This window comes from Hypomesus transpacificus, chromosome 22, assembly GCF_021917145.1.
Source record: "Hypomesus transpacificus isolate Combined female chromosome 22, fHypTra1, whole genome shotgun sequence".
In the NCBI taxonomy this organism is placed as follows: Eukaryota; Metazoa; Chordata; class Actinopteri; order Osmeriformes; family Osmeridae; genus Hypomesus; species Hypomesus transpacificus.
The window spans coordinates 1,075,576-1,092,810 of NC_061081.1; the positions used below are offsets into that span (position 1 = coordinate 1,075,576).

The 17,235-nt window shown below is 43.5% G+C and overlaps 1 protein-coding gene across 1 annotated transcript; it reads left to right on the forward strand.

The window, feature by feature from the left end:
- The first annotated feature begins 2,272 nt into the window (after positions 1–2,272).
- smox (spermine oxidase) lies at positions 2,273–15,702 on the forward strand. The gene is made up of 7 exons (XM_047045951.1): positions 2,273–2,384; positions 7,114–7,348; positions 8,112–8,338; positions 9,759–9,932; positions 11,283–12,030; positions 14,122–14,282; positions 15,161–15,702. Exons 2-7 carry the CDS (start codon positions 7,141–7,143, stop codon positions 15,305–15,307), a joined length of 1,665 nt encoding a protein of 554 aa, XP_046901907.1. The 5' UTR covers positions 2,273–2,384; positions 7,114–7,140; the 3' UTR covers positions 15,308–15,702.
- The last annotated feature ends 1,533 nt before the right edge of the window (positions 15,703–17,235 follow it).

Below are 17,235 nucleotides of genomic sequence, written 5' to 3' on the forward strand. Positions count from 1 at the left end.
GGCACATGTTGAGAAGGTTTAAAATTATAATCACACTTTCTTTTTTAAGAGTTTTTCTCCAAAGCCAGTACACTACTCAGAAAATGAAGTAAAGGCTAACATTTTAACATCACAGGATGTTCCTGACCTATTTTGCCTCCTTGTTTTCCAACATCTTTCATGAACAGACTGACTTGCAAAAAACCCAGTAGGGTGCCATGTGCCACGTGGTCACTCTTACAAGAACACAAACAGTCAATCTTTCCAAATTGCCGGGCCAAAATGTTTCACGGCAGGATCCTGATGCCCAAGGAAACTCTACCTGTGGAGATTTAGTAAAGGCAGTGATGGCTGGTTGTTCTGACCTCAGAGAGAAACAGTCTGTAAGTGTTGAAATGAAAATGGAGGATATATTAGTAGTTCTTATTCCCTTGTATTGGGAGAAGGACACACATTGCAACTGCAATGTGACATTTCTGTTGATGAAATTTGAAGTACACCTTTATGAAAAGAAATGCAATTGTAGGCATATTTCCCTGTAGTGAAGGAGGGTTGAACAAGTCAGTTTGTCCCTGTAACAAATTGGACCACTTTGAAATGATAACTGTATACAAATTGTACTCCACAGAGAACATCTAGCCTTCCCTGATGTCATGCAAAGGAACAAAAAAAACTGCTGAAAATGTTTTATTTAGATTTTGGACATTTCCATTTAACCATTTAACCCTAACTATTCTCATTGTTAATCACTAGCAAAATGTTTTTTTAAATTAATGAACAAAACTTCATTTACATCATGTCTCTTGCTTTGACGCTTGGCTCCTGTAAGAAATGATGTCTGCCTGTGTTGCTGACCTATGTTGTTTTGTAACAACTGGGTTCTAATCTTAGACTTCTAGTACATAGGCAAAGGAAAAACAAAAACAAATCAGCAGTAATGAGAAGTTGATGAGCTGCGGGGTGGCTGCAGGGATGCAGCTCTGAGCCTGAATCACCTCTGTAACAGGAAGTGTTGGAGACACCACCCAGCAAAACAGGAAGAGAGGACGAAAGTGAGTGGAGTTTTATTTAACAATGACTTAGTCTGTTGATTCCTTAATGAGGCAATTTACAATTGTTACAAGGAACTTTTTGATTGTTTTATCCTTTGAAAGGAGATGATCCTAGGTCTACAGACCACTAACTGCTATATCATTCAAGATGGCTTCGTAAAATAAGATAACATTCAAAGATAACAATAACACAACCTCAAAGACACTTTAGCTTAAATCTTAAATCACAGCCTGTTAAACTTAAATCACTATATTTTTACAACATTGGAAACTGACCATGATCCTTCCGTTTCACCACAGATTCTGTGCAGCAGGCCCAAATCCAAGGCAGGAAGGGAGTTGACCTCTGGGACCTGGAAAAATGAGCCCTAGACGGATTTTTAAGACAAACCCTCTGATGACATCTGAGAGGGTGTTCACCTAAGATTGAATCATCCATTGACCTCCTGTTGATCTATGCCATTGGGAACGGCAGACAAAACAATAGTGAATGTCGAAGGGCCATCCGCCCAAATGTCAACAACTCCCTAACTGTCTGATGGACTTCCTTGGAGAGGTCAATAGGTCTACAATGCACATGTTAAGAGTTTTCTGTTATACTGCTGTGACTGTATGGAATACAAACAGGCCAACCGGACAGGATCACCTCTCAAAATGCATATATTTAGACAAACATGTTTTATTTTGATGGACTCAAACCCCCTCTGTTCTCAACCTGGTCCTTGATTACAGGCAGCTACTCACTCTTTTAGGTGCACATCCTCTTTAATGATCTACAACCTAAGATGGTTAACTAGTTTAGGAAGTCTGCATGCTCTTGTGCCAGTTAATAGACTATACATATTTGTGACTTGGCCCTAGAACTGGCTGTTGAAAGGCATGTGCTTTGCCAAATACCCACTCTCCTGTCCTCAACAACCCCTGACAATTTTCTTCTTCAAATAACACACTATTAGACTACTGCTGATACAGAATATTTAAATGAAGTATTTCAGTATTTACATCCTTTTATCTTCAAAATGCTAATGAATGCAATATACGAGCCAACGCTCAACTTACAAGCAGTGGCACAATTCTAACTATATAACATTAGGACTCGATTTTCGCTGCAATCTGAAAGGGTCCCAGTCCTGACACAATTGAACACCGCGTGCGCGCGCACAAACAGTAGGCTTGGTCTTCCAGTAAAACGTCACGTTGCTCATTATTATTAAGTAAGAGGCAGCGGTGACAGTGAAACTGGCTGCTTCTGGTTTCAAGGCACACATAAATACAAAGCGGAGCCGGGTAGAGGAAGAGCACAAAGAAAAGAGAAGGATTCTCACATTTAAAACTGAAGACTAACAGAGTCAGGTAACGACCATTTGGAATTAAGCTTGGTTGGTTTAGCATGTTGAGCTGTTTACAAGGTTGGTTGTCTAAATAAGTGATCAGCTGAGTTACAGCTGTCTGCGCGGAGTAGATATAGGCAAGTGTGTAAGCAAAGGTTACAATTGATTATAACGAAATATAATAGCGAGCATTAATACACTGATTTTACATGCTCTCCAAACACATTTGGTCAAGACGCTATGTAATGCTTATTATAGATTATTGTTGAGTACATTTTCAATAACTTGATTTGACATAAATGTTCGCAAAATCAATGTATTTTTGTCTCTCAAATTTCAAGAGATGTCATAATTATGTTGCTAATCCTAAAGACCGCAATTTAGTGAAAATGAAAAATTACATGACTGTTTATCTTTCTTTGTTTGAAACTGCTTGTTGTATTGCCACTTTGGCAGTAGGCTACACATCTATTACGTGGCAGCAATACGGTATAGTCGGGTAGTGCGCTCCACGATAGTCAGCGAATTCAATAGTGTCAGTAATGGAATCCATACCATTTTCTTGCCTTCAGCGTGATGTCCGTTTTATTTTCCGTTTTCCCTCTTTGTTACAGTGTAATTCTTATCATGCTTGAAAGTGGAGGGTTCGATGCAATGTAATTAACCTACGTTTTCAAGATTTGAACGTTTTGACACATAATATTGTTAAGTGTACGTAATTTGATCCGTCTGTCCTGACTTTGGGTGAGATATACGCACACATCTCGTTCTTTAGGTTGATTCTCCCATTATCACCGACAAATCAAAATAAAAAATATCTCTACCCTACATGCACTAGCAATGCATTGCCATTCCTTCAAGTCTTGTGTTTACCTTTGGCATTACCACGTTGGTCTCAGGACACCACACTCCTGTTAAGTCCTAAGATGACATCCAGGAGGTGGGGGTGGGTAGGGGTGGTGGGGGCTGTCCAACTCACGAGCACTGGAGCTGGGATACAAGTGTGGAATGTCTGGGCCTTGGCATGAAGCCCCACTGGGGCTGCTGGGGCAGCTGGGAAAAGCTTTTTGATGTCAATGGAAGTGTGACGTTATACCTGCACACTGTGCTGTAAGTGGCGGACTGGGGTTTGATTATGAAGTGATCTTGGAAGCAGCTGTGAATGTTGACAGCTGACCAGATGAGGGAAGGTTGGTTTGGAAAAAAGTGTGCGCTGTGTGAATCCTACAGAACTGGAACACAGCACTCCACCCCTCCAGTCCCCCTACTAGCTATCCCCTGCTAGTGAGTCAGGTGGCTGAGTGGTTAGGGAATCGGGCTAGTAATCAGAAGGTTGCCGGATCGATTCCCGGCCGTGCCAAATGACGTTGTGTCCTTGGGCAAGGCACTTCTCCCTACTGGCCTCGGGGAGAATGTACCTGCACTCACTGTAAGTCGCTCTGGATAAGAGCGTCTGCTAAATGTAATGTATCCCTGTTCCTGGAAGGACTGACAGTCAGATTAAAAAGATGCTGGTTTGTGGGTCAAGCAAGAACTCCCATCAGGGTGCCACCCACCCGTCATTTGGGTTCGGTCAGTAAGAAGGGGTGGCATGTGGTAAAGGCATTAACTAGGCAGGGATAACACAATCAGCCAGTGATGGCAGCATGAAGAGAGAGGGTGAGAGGTGGAGAGAGAGAGGTGGAGAGAGAGAGATGGGGGGGCGTGGGAGAGATAGAGGGAGAATAAAAGTCAGAAAGAGAAAGTATGAGGGCCCGTCTCTTTACTTTATCTAGTAATTCGTCTGTTGCAGCGGTACTCTTTCTACTACTTACTAGTGTTCTGTAGTAATGACGTTGAATGTCAACATGGCTTCTCATGTGACTGGTGGAGGAAGGTATTTCTCCGTAGTTTCTACCTTCATGAACTATTAATGACTTACCAGCAGGCACTCCCAGCACTGTGATCTGATGGATGGAGGCACGTGTGTTGTTGGTTTACACCAGCCCTGTTTTTCCTGAAGATGAATCACTTTGGGCAGAGGAAATGTGGTGGAACTAAATGGCACACGTTTGTTTGATTTACTTTTTTATTCTTGGAGTGGATGCTGAGGAGGAGGGGGGTTAGGATGGCGAGAGAGGTGGGGGTGGTGGGGGTTTTTGCTTCCGCACTTGCCAAGACTCAAGGATGGATCACAGGCAGCGCCGACAGCCTTGGAAGACTGCTGGACACAGGATATTTCCAGAGAAACAAAAGAAGAACCGGTTCAAAAGGATTTGCATGTTTGAGCTAAAAGAGTGGAGTGGCAATGTGATTGATAGCCACCGTCGGTAGTTTCCCCCTTTTCAAGTTTTTTTGTCGATCAAGTGTTTTGTTTATTTCCTCATAGTGAATCTGCCAGTGATAAACAGGTGTGTTCATAAGCCACATCAGTGTTCTCACGCTCTTCAAAGCATTCCCCCCCACGTTGCAGCTAAGTGGGGGGGCCCTGTGGTGCAGCTCTTCCATGGGCCCCTGTGGTGCAGCTCTTCCATGGGCGTAATGGGCCCTGTGAATGAAGTCCACATACTCCTCTTAGGTTAGTGCTTGTGACCTACTAAAATGACATAATGACATCACACCCCGATGTGGATTTGAAAATGGGTTCTTTGGTGACTCTGTGGACGTTCTGTGGTTATCTTATAAGGACTTGCAGCCTCCGCCCTATATTTACCCTCAACTCAACCGTTCATAAGTATGAAAAGAACGTTTGTGTGTCAGGGTTAGTTTAATTACCATGTGCTCTGTTATACTAACTCTGGTAGACAGCTACTCAGGGTCTGGAGGTTTGGGAAATATTGTAGTTGATGAATGTCGTAATTCTGGTGATTACTCAGGCTTTTTCATTCATGGCAAGGTTTGTCCTAGAAAATACATGTTAGGAATTGCAGGATTAAAACGGCCTTAGCCAGGATCAACTTGGATGGAATTTTGGGGCTGTGTTATTTTAACAGATAGAGTTTTAGCTTGTCTGATAGATGAGGAAATCTCGAAGGCGAGTCCAAAAATATCCAGCTTTAATGTCACCACCCTTAAAAAGCCTGCAACTAACAGTTCTTTCACAAAACCATTGACAGAATTTACATTTCTCAAGAATTGACATCAGTGTTATTCACTTCTCATCTGCCAATCAACCATAAGCCTTGTTTTTCTGGTTAATTCTAATAGACTCAGCACATGTCTGACTGGTCTGAGTGACAGTGGCAGTGTAGCCTGTTGCTTAATCAAGACTTGGTCAAGAAGAAGCTGAGAGGCCCTTCCTCTCTCTCCCCCCCCCCCCCCCCCCCCCCCACACACCACATCCCTCATTCATCATGTGATGGAACACAGCTGAGTAAAGTTCTGGATTGTTCTATTGCGACTATAATGTTAAACAACTTGTGCAACATTAGAGAAAATAATGGGTGGAAAGATGTGATGCTGGTGGTGCCAATCATCTGAGTTTGACCTGCAATAGAATTAAGTATTGAATTGTCGATGCAGTGTTCTATCTGCTTCTCTGTGTTAGCATATTGTGTTAACTAAAATAACTGTTTCCCTGATCATTTTAAGGTTCAGGGCAACAACAAAGGCCATGTGTAGGTCTATCGTATGTACAAACACAGTTGTTCTGAGATGGATGGGTGGCTGAACTGGAGCGTGTGTAAGCGCTTTTCATTGCTGGAGATATCAGCTTTTTGAACTTGTCGGCTTGTTCCTCAGTGCAGCGCCATGTGTGTGCCCATGTGTCCCTTGTTGCCATAGTAACAAAGCGGGGAGGTGTTATGTGTTTGTGTGTGTTTGGAAAAGGGGCTGGCTATGCACATGGGAGTGCTCCATGTCCTCTAAAGGACAAATATGCTTTTGGATGGATGGATAAGACCTATGAAACTGCTGCATTTTTTGGGAGCAGTTTCCTAACGCTGTCATCTCTTGCTTTTCGTGTGTTTCTTGGTCCTCCCTCCCTCTTTCCTCCTGTCTCCCACAAGCACTTCCACTTCATAGCTCAACCTGTCGCTGGGTTCTGTTTTCCTTGATGTTCCTTTGCTCCATAACTTCCCCTGTCCCTCTCTTCTCACCCTACCTCTCTGTTTTCTCGTCTCCAGCTGTGCCTGCCTCCAAACCCTCTTTTCCCCCAGGCCCCTTGTCTGCTTAAAGGCACTCGTGTTTGACATCTGTTAGGAACGGAATGTCATCTGACTGCACCACATCTGAGAGAAAGCTTTCACGTTTGAGGGTTTTCTTTTCAACATATAACACACCCGTCAATCGATCAACGCCACATCTTGTTTCCACTGCATGTGAGGCATATTATACTAGTATATTGTGATCAGTGGGTTGTGTTTCTAAATATGCCCACCCCCACTGTGTTTTCCTCTTCGACGGAAAGGCCCACACCAATGTCAGGGAAACTGGGTCCTAGAGGTGCTATCTTGGGTGAACATTTTGTGTGAGAATGTACTTGACAACAGGTTTGTAATTAAGGTCTACCACCCATATTCATGTTTATGTTGTTTCTACATTTTTCTCTGTTGCTATGAAATATTTTTTTCAGAATGTATTGATGTCATAAAGGGACTTGATAGGGAGTTTCTGTGTTTAGGTTTTTTTTTTTTTTGCGGGAAGTGCTTTCAACTTACTTCACACTGAAATCAATAGATTCCTTGACTCTATTGTTGCGGTGTGCTAGTATTTCTGTTCTGGCCTCCTGACTCCATCGTGTCATCATACGTCTTTTTTGTTTATCTCACTAGATCCCCTAAAAGAGGAGCTTGGACGGCATGCAAAGTTGTGAAATTTCGTCAGACAGCACTGATGATCCTCTTAGTAGCGGCTTACGCACTCACCGGCAGCCTCGAATAGTAGTGATCGGCGCGGGCTTGTCCGGCCTCGCCGCTACCAAGATCCTCCAGGAACACGGCTTCACGGATGTCACAGTCCTAGAGGCTTCCGACCGAATTGGAGGAAGAGTTCAAAGTGTTCAGCACGGTGAGGGGGATTTCCTTGTTCATTTCAACGTTTGTGAAATGTAAAATGTACGTTAAGAAGGGAACAGTATCCCTTTGACGTACTAATACAAAGCAAATTGATACAAATGTTGTTCATATTGAATCTGATAATGCCTCTTAACTGCATGACAAGAGAATCTGGCAACCCAAACTATCTGACGAATTCACCATTTACAATCTGGGAGAGACGCACCAATCACAATTGTCTACTTATGGTCAAGCTGAAAAACATCAATTTCAAGGTAGCAAAGATAAAGCCCCTCTGTACTCACAGGGACTGCATGAATACATTGATGTTTGTAACATTTGGAGAGCCTCTTTGTAAGTGGATGTATGATTGGTCAACAGGCTACCAACCAATATTCAGTTACAAGACAAGAGAGACAAACAAAGATAAATGGTAGGCTACTGTCACAACCATGTCAAGTATATGACAGTATACAGATAACATTGCTGTATCTGTCAATTAGTGGGTTGTGCCGGTTGTGTAAACACCAACTTGTTGACTTGTCTTTACACTGTAATTATCATCATCATTAGCTGAGGTAATTAACATCTCTGGCACTGGGTTGTTAAATAAGCATGCCTTGAGTACAGCTCGAGTACGTCGTTTCAGATAAGTGGCTGGGCTTTGATTCGATGACTTCCACTCAAATCGAATTTTTTTCAAATGCAACCAAAGGGCCTTTCATTACAAAAAAATAAATAAATAAAACGAACCGTCTTCCTCGATCTCCCTCCAGGCAAAGCGACTTTGGAGCTTGGAGCGACTTGGATCCATGGCGCCAACGGAAACCCAGTGTACCACCTGGCGCAGGACAACGGGCTGCTGGAGCACACCACGGACGGCGAGCGGTCCGTGGGACGCATCAGCCTGTACACCAAGAACGGCGTGGCACACTACCAGACCAACAGCGGCAGGAGGATCCCTAAGGACCTGGTGGAAGAGTTCAGTGACCTGTACAATGAGGTGTGAGAGAGAAACACACACACACACACATTTGCATATACTGGTGTGCTCACTCACTCACACACGCACACACACACACACACACACACACACACACACACACACACACACACACACACACATGTATGAGTCACACATAGGGCAGCATTATAAACTGGCCTTTTGAGTTGTGTGTGTAGGTTATGCTTGGAGGCGCTTAAAAACATGAAATTGCGTGTGGAGTCACACTTGCACTCAGTCATTTGTGCTTAATTCTGTTTTGAAAATGCCATGCTTGCACCTGTGTACAACGATAAACCATGCACTCTGTCACACTCAAACACCTCAGTGTAAACACTCAGAAAGCACACACACACAGTTGCTCTGGTGAAGTGTCTAGAGCCTTGTTGTTCAGCTTCCAGAAGGCGCTATGTTACACACTCCACATGGCCTGCCTCACCACCAATCAGATCAACAATGATCAGACACGTGCAGCAAATGTGCTTGTCAACACCTCTGTCCCTCCCTACAGTTCACCTTAATCACTCCACAGCTTCCTGCCTGACAGAGCACTAGACTACGCTGGAATGCTATTGTGTTGATTATGCGTTTGTGTGTGTACAAGTTTATCTCTGTAGTACATGGCAGTTACTTCAACTAAAGCACTACCACGCTGTTATGCCAGAGGACAAAACTGTACGTCTCATGAAATTGTATCATATTCCGAGAATAGACTAATATTTCCCATGTATACATAGCTTGCTCAGTACGTGTTGTTTTGATGCAACAGTAGGATGGGTGTGTGTCCTCCACTGTCTCTTGTCCGTAAGTGACCCACTTAAAACATGCTCATCGGCCCACGGGGGCAGAGCAGTGCGCCAAGCACTAGCTTCCCCACTGTGCCTAATGCCTAGTCTTGCCTGGGAAGCAGCCCCATTAGTTATCACTTAACAGAATTGCTAACAAGGCTGCAGTGTTTTGTTGGGCAATGAAGAACAATGGAGAAGAATGCAGGCATGATGAGACACACACTACGTGGCTGTTTGAACCTGCACTGGTGTAGCATGGCACTTTTTAAGGAATTCAAATGCCTAAAGAACACAAGTTAACAAGATTTGGAGTTACACACACGTTCACGACTAGGCTAGTTTCAAGTACCTAATTATTTACTTTTACTTGTCACTATTTCACCTATTATCACCACTGTATAAAAGGGTGGAGAGTTCTTGGGTTAGCTTGTTTGGACACATTTAGCCCAGAGACTGAATGTTATTAGTGGAATAATTTACATTCAGTTCTACAATTGTTTAATTGGCCAGTAGAGAACAACTGTCTGGCTGAAGAGTAAACAGGCCTTACAGTATCTCATTTGTGTTTGTGACAGTAGTAATACCTGTGTTAATATGCACATCAAAATAAACTTGAACGTCCGCCCGTCCAGGTGTACGAGCTGACTCAGGAGTTCTTCCAGAACGGAAAGCCAGTATGTGCTGAGAGCCAGAACAGCGTGGGAGTGTTCACGCGCGACGTGGTCCGCAAGAAGATCATGCTGGACCCTGACGACCTGGAGAGCACCAAGAGGCTCAAGCTATCCATGCTGCAGCAGTACCTCAAGGTAGGTCAGCTGGCTGAGCGGTTAGGGAATCGGGCTATTCATCAGAAGGTCGCTGGTTAGATTTCCGGCAGTGCCAAATGATGTTGTGTCCTTGGGTAAGGCACTTCACCCTACTTGCCTTGGGGGGAGTGTCCCTGTACTTACTGTAAGTTGCTCAGATAAGAGTGTCTGCTAAATGTAAATGTAATGTAAATGGTATATGTGTGTGTGTGCCTTCAGGCTCTCTGGGCGTATCTCACCTGCATAATCTCTTTGTAATGCGTTTATGAGAGCTATTTTATGTACCGGTATGTAGAAAAACCCTTGTTATTCAAAAAATCTTTAAAAAAATCACAAGTAAGTGAAGTAGCAATACCTTTTGAGGTTTAAAGAAGTGGGGGGTCCCGGACCTTGTTGATGAGGCCAGCTGCAGGTGGGAAGAAACTGTCCTTGTGGCATGAGGTGTTGGCCCTTACGGAACGCAGCCTCCTGTCGGAGGGAAATGTTTGGGTCCTGGGTGAGAGAGGTTAGCCACAGTCTTTCTTGCTATGACACGTTGCTCAATTTCCTTTCAAAGAAATATCTTCTCTCACTTGTCAGTAAGAACTGTATTTGCATACTAGTCCCCTTACTCATGTGTGAGAATACCTTTGGGTAGTTCAAAACCAGTTTTCTAATTCGGTTGGATGACATAAATGTTAATTGTTTAGGCGTGTAAATTACACAATGTTCCGTGAACATGCCGTATCACACAAAATCAAGTTTTATTGCTTGATGTAAAACTAGTTGTAGTGGCTTTTCCAGTCATATTGCCTTTAGTCTCATAAACACATTAGCAGGGGTTTGCTCTTTGACCTGAGCACTTGCACTTTGTAATCACACCCAAAGAGGCATCCATTTCAATTCACGTTGATTAGAAAGGTCAGTTTGTTAACACAATAGAAAGAATCCAAAGTACAAACAACAAAATGGTGGCCAAGTGGGCTGTCAGCCACAGGCTGAGGTGGATGAGGATTTCAGAAGTATATATTTACCTCAATGTGGCTGTTATTGTCAAGCACTCCTGTTTACATGATCACTTCCCGCCCTACTTGCTTTGGGTTTTAAAGTTAGGAATTGGTGTTGGAAATGCATGGTTTTATTTAAAAAAGAGAACCTAGGGCTTGGTCTGTATGAGACAGTATTAGTGCTACAGAAAGAGAATTGAAAACAAACCAGAATAGAGCTCTATTTCGCATTGCCTGTGTTCTACGAATGACACATGCCAGAGAAAAGTCTGCTACCTGCAGTGCTGACAATTTTAGATTGATGATAAGGTGAGTCATCATAATTTATTTGTATTTGTGTGTGTGTGTGTGTGTGGTCCACCAGGTGGAGAGCTGTGAAAGCAGTTCCCCCAGCATGGACGAGGTGTCGCTGAGTGAGTTTGGCGAGTGGACGGAGATCCCGGGCGCCCACCATGTCATCCCTGGAGGCTTCATGAAGATCGTGGAGCTCTTGGCCCAGGACATCCCCTCCCGCACCATCCGATTGGGAAAGCCCGTCCGCCGCATCCACTGGAACTATTCCGCCCAACAACAGGAGGAGATCGCCCACGGTAACAGCGACGGCAACCGCGGCACCGACGACCACAACGACGACCGACGCGCCGGGGGCTGCTGTGCCCCCCCGGCCCAGCGCCATCCCATCCAGGTGGAGTGTCAGGACCAGGAGTGGATCGCCGCCGACCACGTCATCGTCACCGCCTCACTGGGCGTGCTCAAGAAGGGCCACGAGGCCCTTTTCTCACCTTCCTTGCCTGAGGACAAAGTCCTCGCCATCGAGAAGCTGGGCATCAGCACCACCGACAAGATATTCCTGGAGTTTGCCGAGCCGTTCTGGAGCCCCGAGTGCAACAGCATCCAGTTTGTGTGGGAGGACGAGGCCCTGCTGGAGCAGCCGGTCTACCCAGAGGAGCTGTGGTACCGGAAGATCTGCAGCTTCGACGTGCTGTACCCGCCCGAGCGTTACGGCTACATGCTGAGCGGCTGGATCTGCGGACAGGAGGCCCTGCTCATGGAGCGCTGCGACGACGAGACGGTGGCCGAGACCTGCACCGAGCTGCTGAGACGCTTCACAGGTCAGAATGCACACACACACACACACACTCAAACACTTTATTTTATACATATATATATACTTTAAATACATACACACACACACACACACACTCAAACACTTTATATATATACATATATATATACTTGAAATACATACACACACACACATACACTTAACATATATATATATACTTTAAATACATACATACACACACACACTTTATATACATACTTTATATACAGACATGCACACATTTTTTTTTATATATATAGGCTATACATATACAGACAAGCATACATACAGACAGGCACAGACACACACACACATTTATACATATATACATGCAGACACAGATACACATGGACGCACAGACAGATAGACAGACAACCTGGACCATACACTATAAGCATTTGCATATTAAACTAGATTTTAGTGTCAGGTTTATGCTACAACACTGGAAATTATAATATATATTTTTAAATGTCAAAGGTACATTTATTATAGAATGCAGCTGTTTATCTCAGACTAGCTATCAGTTCCTCTCTCACACTGAAACCTTGGGGCTGTAATACATCACTGCTGCTCAGCCAATCACATGAGCAGTGACTCAGAATACAGTGATTCCCTTTTGTGGGGCCTCACGTTCTAGATACAGGAAATGACATCACTCGTGGCCTAGAGCTAAAGCCTAGTAGAGGCTGTTGCGTAATGCTGAATGACTCATAAAATTGCACCATGTTAAAACGGATGTAAAACAACCTCTATTTCAACACATACACACATTCACACAAACTACAAGGTTGTGGCCTTCATTATCACTTCAGAGCTGTTTTTCACAATAACCCTTCACCCGATGTCAGAAAATCGATTGTTGAGTCTGCTAACGTACACACAGGTTGAAGAATGATTCCTGTTTCACCCAGCTCATAAATCAACCAAGGTGTACTTTCCTTACTTGGCTTGTCTACTTGGTCTTGTCCTTAGATACATTACACCTTTGGCGTTGCCTAAATATGGGTACTGGTCGTTTATATTTTGAGCCCTGTTGTTCAGAAGCTTGCAAACACATAAGTTGTTCAACCTGTGAACAGGGAAAGATGGCTCTCCCTGTGTTGTCTACTGAATCAAATAGAATTTCAGTTGATGCCATGTCTTTAAATGTCAAATTAATATACATATAATCTGTATGTATACAGTATATACTGTAAGTGTGCATAAGGTTACAAACCATATTGGGCCTCTGGGAATGCCTTTCTACTGCAGCCCAGAGCAGTTAGTTACTTTTAACAGCTTGCAGTATGGCTGCAGGTGGATTTAACATTTGAGTTTAGCATAATTTCTAGCAAATAACAAAGACAATTAGCTGGTTGCTTGGTGATGACATCAGACAGTTTGTGAATGTAAACTTGGGGCATGCATTTATGAGAACCAGAACCCACACAAACAAAATCCTGATGTAGGTCAGATTGGTTTAATCCCCTGTGCTGTACTGACCTGGGAGAGACTGAGGTTGCTATAGTGTTAGCTCATGTAGCACCTTCACGAAGTAGCACCTTCATGAAAACAGCTGAATGATTCTTGACCTGTGGTAGATTAAAGAAGAAAAGACAGGAGATAGAGAGAGGAGATGAATACAGAGGTGGAGAGGGGGAGAAAAAGAAGGCACAAAGACTGGGGGAAAGGAAAGGGAAGCATAGTAGAAAAGGAAAGGTAGGAAGAGAGAGAGAGGGAGATGACAAGTAATTACAGATTATATTTGGGTCAGGAAGGAACTGTTCTCTCCTGGGACCGCTCTACAACAGCTTACTGTCTCATCCCACCTACAACCCATTTGTACAATTGGCATCACCACTGAACGGAAGCATTTTTTCCCTTTTTATCCCCTTCCTTCCTTCCTTCCTTCCTTCCTTCCTTCCTTCCTTCCTTCCTTCCTTCCTTCCTTCCTTCCTTCCTTCCTTCCTTCCTTCCTTCCTTCCTTCCTTCCTTCCTTCCACCCCTCCCCCGCCATCTCTCTCTTCCCTCCTTCCATACTTCCACCACCTCCCTACTGCCCATCTCTCTCCCTCCACCTACCCTCCCTTCCTTTTATCCTCCTTCCCCCCGTCCGCAGGGAACCCCAACATTCCGAAGCCCCGGCGTATCCTGCGCTCCATGTGGGGCAGCAACCCCTACATCCGGGGCTCCTACTCCTTCACCAGGGTGGGGTCCAGCGGGGGGGACGTGGAGCGGCTGGCCATGCCTCTGCCCGACGCCAAAAGCTCCAAGACCCCGGTAAGTAACCCCCTATCTACAACTACTACCCCCCCATACACACGCACGCACACACACACACATGTGCACACATCCACCTCAATGTGTAGTGTCGTATTTGATGATGTGAGTATATCGGGGCTCTGCTGATGAACACACCCCAGTCTCTGGACCTTACTCTGTGCCATAGAAGTGCTCCGGTTGTTCGGGTATTTATAGATACCCGATATAAATTACCCGATAAATAGATACCCGATAAAATTATTAAGCTCTTGACACGCTGAATTAGACAAGGTTATTGAATTTAGATTCCAACGAAGGGGTGAGATTAGAATGGTAGTCTACCATACACACACTGCACTGTGTTTGTGACACTATGTTTACGGCACTGGATTCGTTTTCATTGGGCTCTGGAGGCTGTGTTTGTTTACAGTCCCAGAGGCATGCTGGGTATCTCCTCAATGTGCCGGTGTCATCACTGGATCACAGCAGTGTCACCAGCCTGCGCACACCGTGTCAGGAGGGTCTAGACCTCTTGAAACATGATGCTGTGTGTGTGTGTGTGTTTGCATCTCTGTGTGTGTGGCCATGTTAGACTGAGAAAGGAACAGGGTGGCCTTTGCTGTGGAAGGAATCGTCCTCTTCTAAAACGAGCAGACTTAACATTAATATAATGTTCAGAAGTAGCTCAGTGTAGCTTAAGGGGAGTAGTGGTGCCAAACATATGTTGTTAGAATGGCTCACATTCAATGGCTTGTTTTTAATCTGGGGGTCTCTCTTTTTCTTTCGACTTCTTTACCCTTTCCCATCTGTCCTACCCACCCGTTCTCGCTCCACTTCCTCCATCTTTTCATCCCTTTCTCTGCTCCCTCCTGTTTGTTTTCAACTCTGCCTCCCAGCCATTACAGGTGCTGTTTGCTGGTGAAGCCACCCACAGGAAATACTATTCCACTACCCACGGTGCTTTGCTGTCAGGCCAGAGGGAGGCCAGTCGTTTGATAGAGATGTACCAGGACTTGCACAATGCAGACACCACAAAAGCCTAACACCTATAAACATGAACCACCGACTAGTGACAACAAAAACAAACCATTTGTGTTTATGTTTTCTTTATGATTATTTTTTAATATTTCAAATGATTAAATTATACATTTAAGAGATAGTAGGGGCATTATAACAAGATACATTAATACTGTTTTTACTGTTTTGTAGATATAGAAAGCTGTAGATTTTAATCACGAGATGTACTGTATAAAATGGGTACCGCCATCATCTCCGGTCCTTATCATTTTATTGTTCTTTTTTAATCAATAAATTAATGTTTATATAACAATGTCTATAATTTAACATTTTTTTGTAAGTGCCTTCTGTATTTAATGTCATGGTATTGAAAAAAGAAAAGATGAATGATTGAACTGAATAAAACTGTATTAACTGTAAATGTGTTAAAAGAAATGTTTTTTGTTGTTGTTGATATTCAATACTGCCTGGTTTGATAAACTGCTGTGTCTGTGTTAATGTAACACTTAAGAGCACTAGCTGTCAAAACACATCCAGCCCAATTCCATAGTATCTGTTATAAAAACAATGTGCAATCTTCCACCCTTCTAGCACTCTCCTATGACATCCATGAGGGGGGAAACAAACAGACAAGTGAGATTAGAGAGAAATGGAATTGTGCCCCTGTTTCACAGCCAAAGTGACAGATGGTCTTAGACCAGACCTCAATCTCCTGGATGTGTGGTAGTTCTCTCTAAGTGTGCAAAATAAAACCGTGTGGGACATTCCAAAACGCTCGTTGAGCTTAAGCCAAACCCAAAGCAAATCTGGGAAGTGCAGTAGAAATCATTGTTCTCACTAAGAATCACAGGATCAGAGAGGTGCATTTATATGCAACCGACATGGTTTTTAATATGATCTGATTTCTGTGTCACACGCTGGTCTGAAACTTTGCGGTAGACTGCTATCTGCTGGGGAAAGTGGGAACATACATATAAAAAAACTGCTAAATCCTAAAATGGAAAAAAAACGTTTTCACAATTTTAAATTGAACACCATTGGTAAAGAGCCTTAAATAACTTTTTTTTTTACAGATCTGAAATTTGATTGTTATCCCCATGCACATCTCTTCCCTTAAAGCATGACTATGATTCTCCACAGTCAATCACTGCTTGAAAGCCAACAGTCCATAACTGGATGTTATTGATACATTTTCTATGTTAATCAATATTTACGCACACAAGCACTTTCTCTCGCTCTCATCTACTCTCAAACGCACAACCACAACTGCGTGGTAGAGCAAAAGAATGCGCCATGTCTGACTTCTGATTTAACTGGGTCCTGAGGACAGATGGATGTTGATAGGTGAAAGGTTAAAGGTCATGGTGAGAGGTGAGGGAGAGTTCTCAAAACAAACTGATGTAATGAATAACGGGGTGGAAAATTATAGTTAACAACCAGTGTAGCCAGTTTTATTAATTGTAAATGTTTCCCTGTAATATGAACTTCCCTGAGGGGGAACCAAGATTACGATTTGACTTAACTAAATCAGTTTTGTATATGTTCCTTGACAAGAGTCTGATGTCTTTAATTAGTAATGATCTGTCAAAATGGAGAATGACCATGCATGGTCTACGTGCCGAAAGCTCAAATCAGCTGCCTTATTTCCCTCACAGCCTCTGTATAGTTTGTAGACTTATCAAGATGTAAAGTGTAAACAAAATTACAATTTTTTTAAAGAAGCTCATCCAAACTCCAAACATGATCCTCTTGTTCCCAACAGTGGTCTTTCTTTGTTGTGTTGTTTAGCAGTGCTTTGTTTGTATGAGACAGAACTCTTTAAGGGCCTTAAAGGGATTCCCACAGATCCTCAACAAGAGCATGGAGAAAAAAACTAGACAAGATTTGATCCAATGTAATATTTAGAGAGAACCACAAAGGGGAAGCATTTTTACAGAAAATCCCATCGGGATTG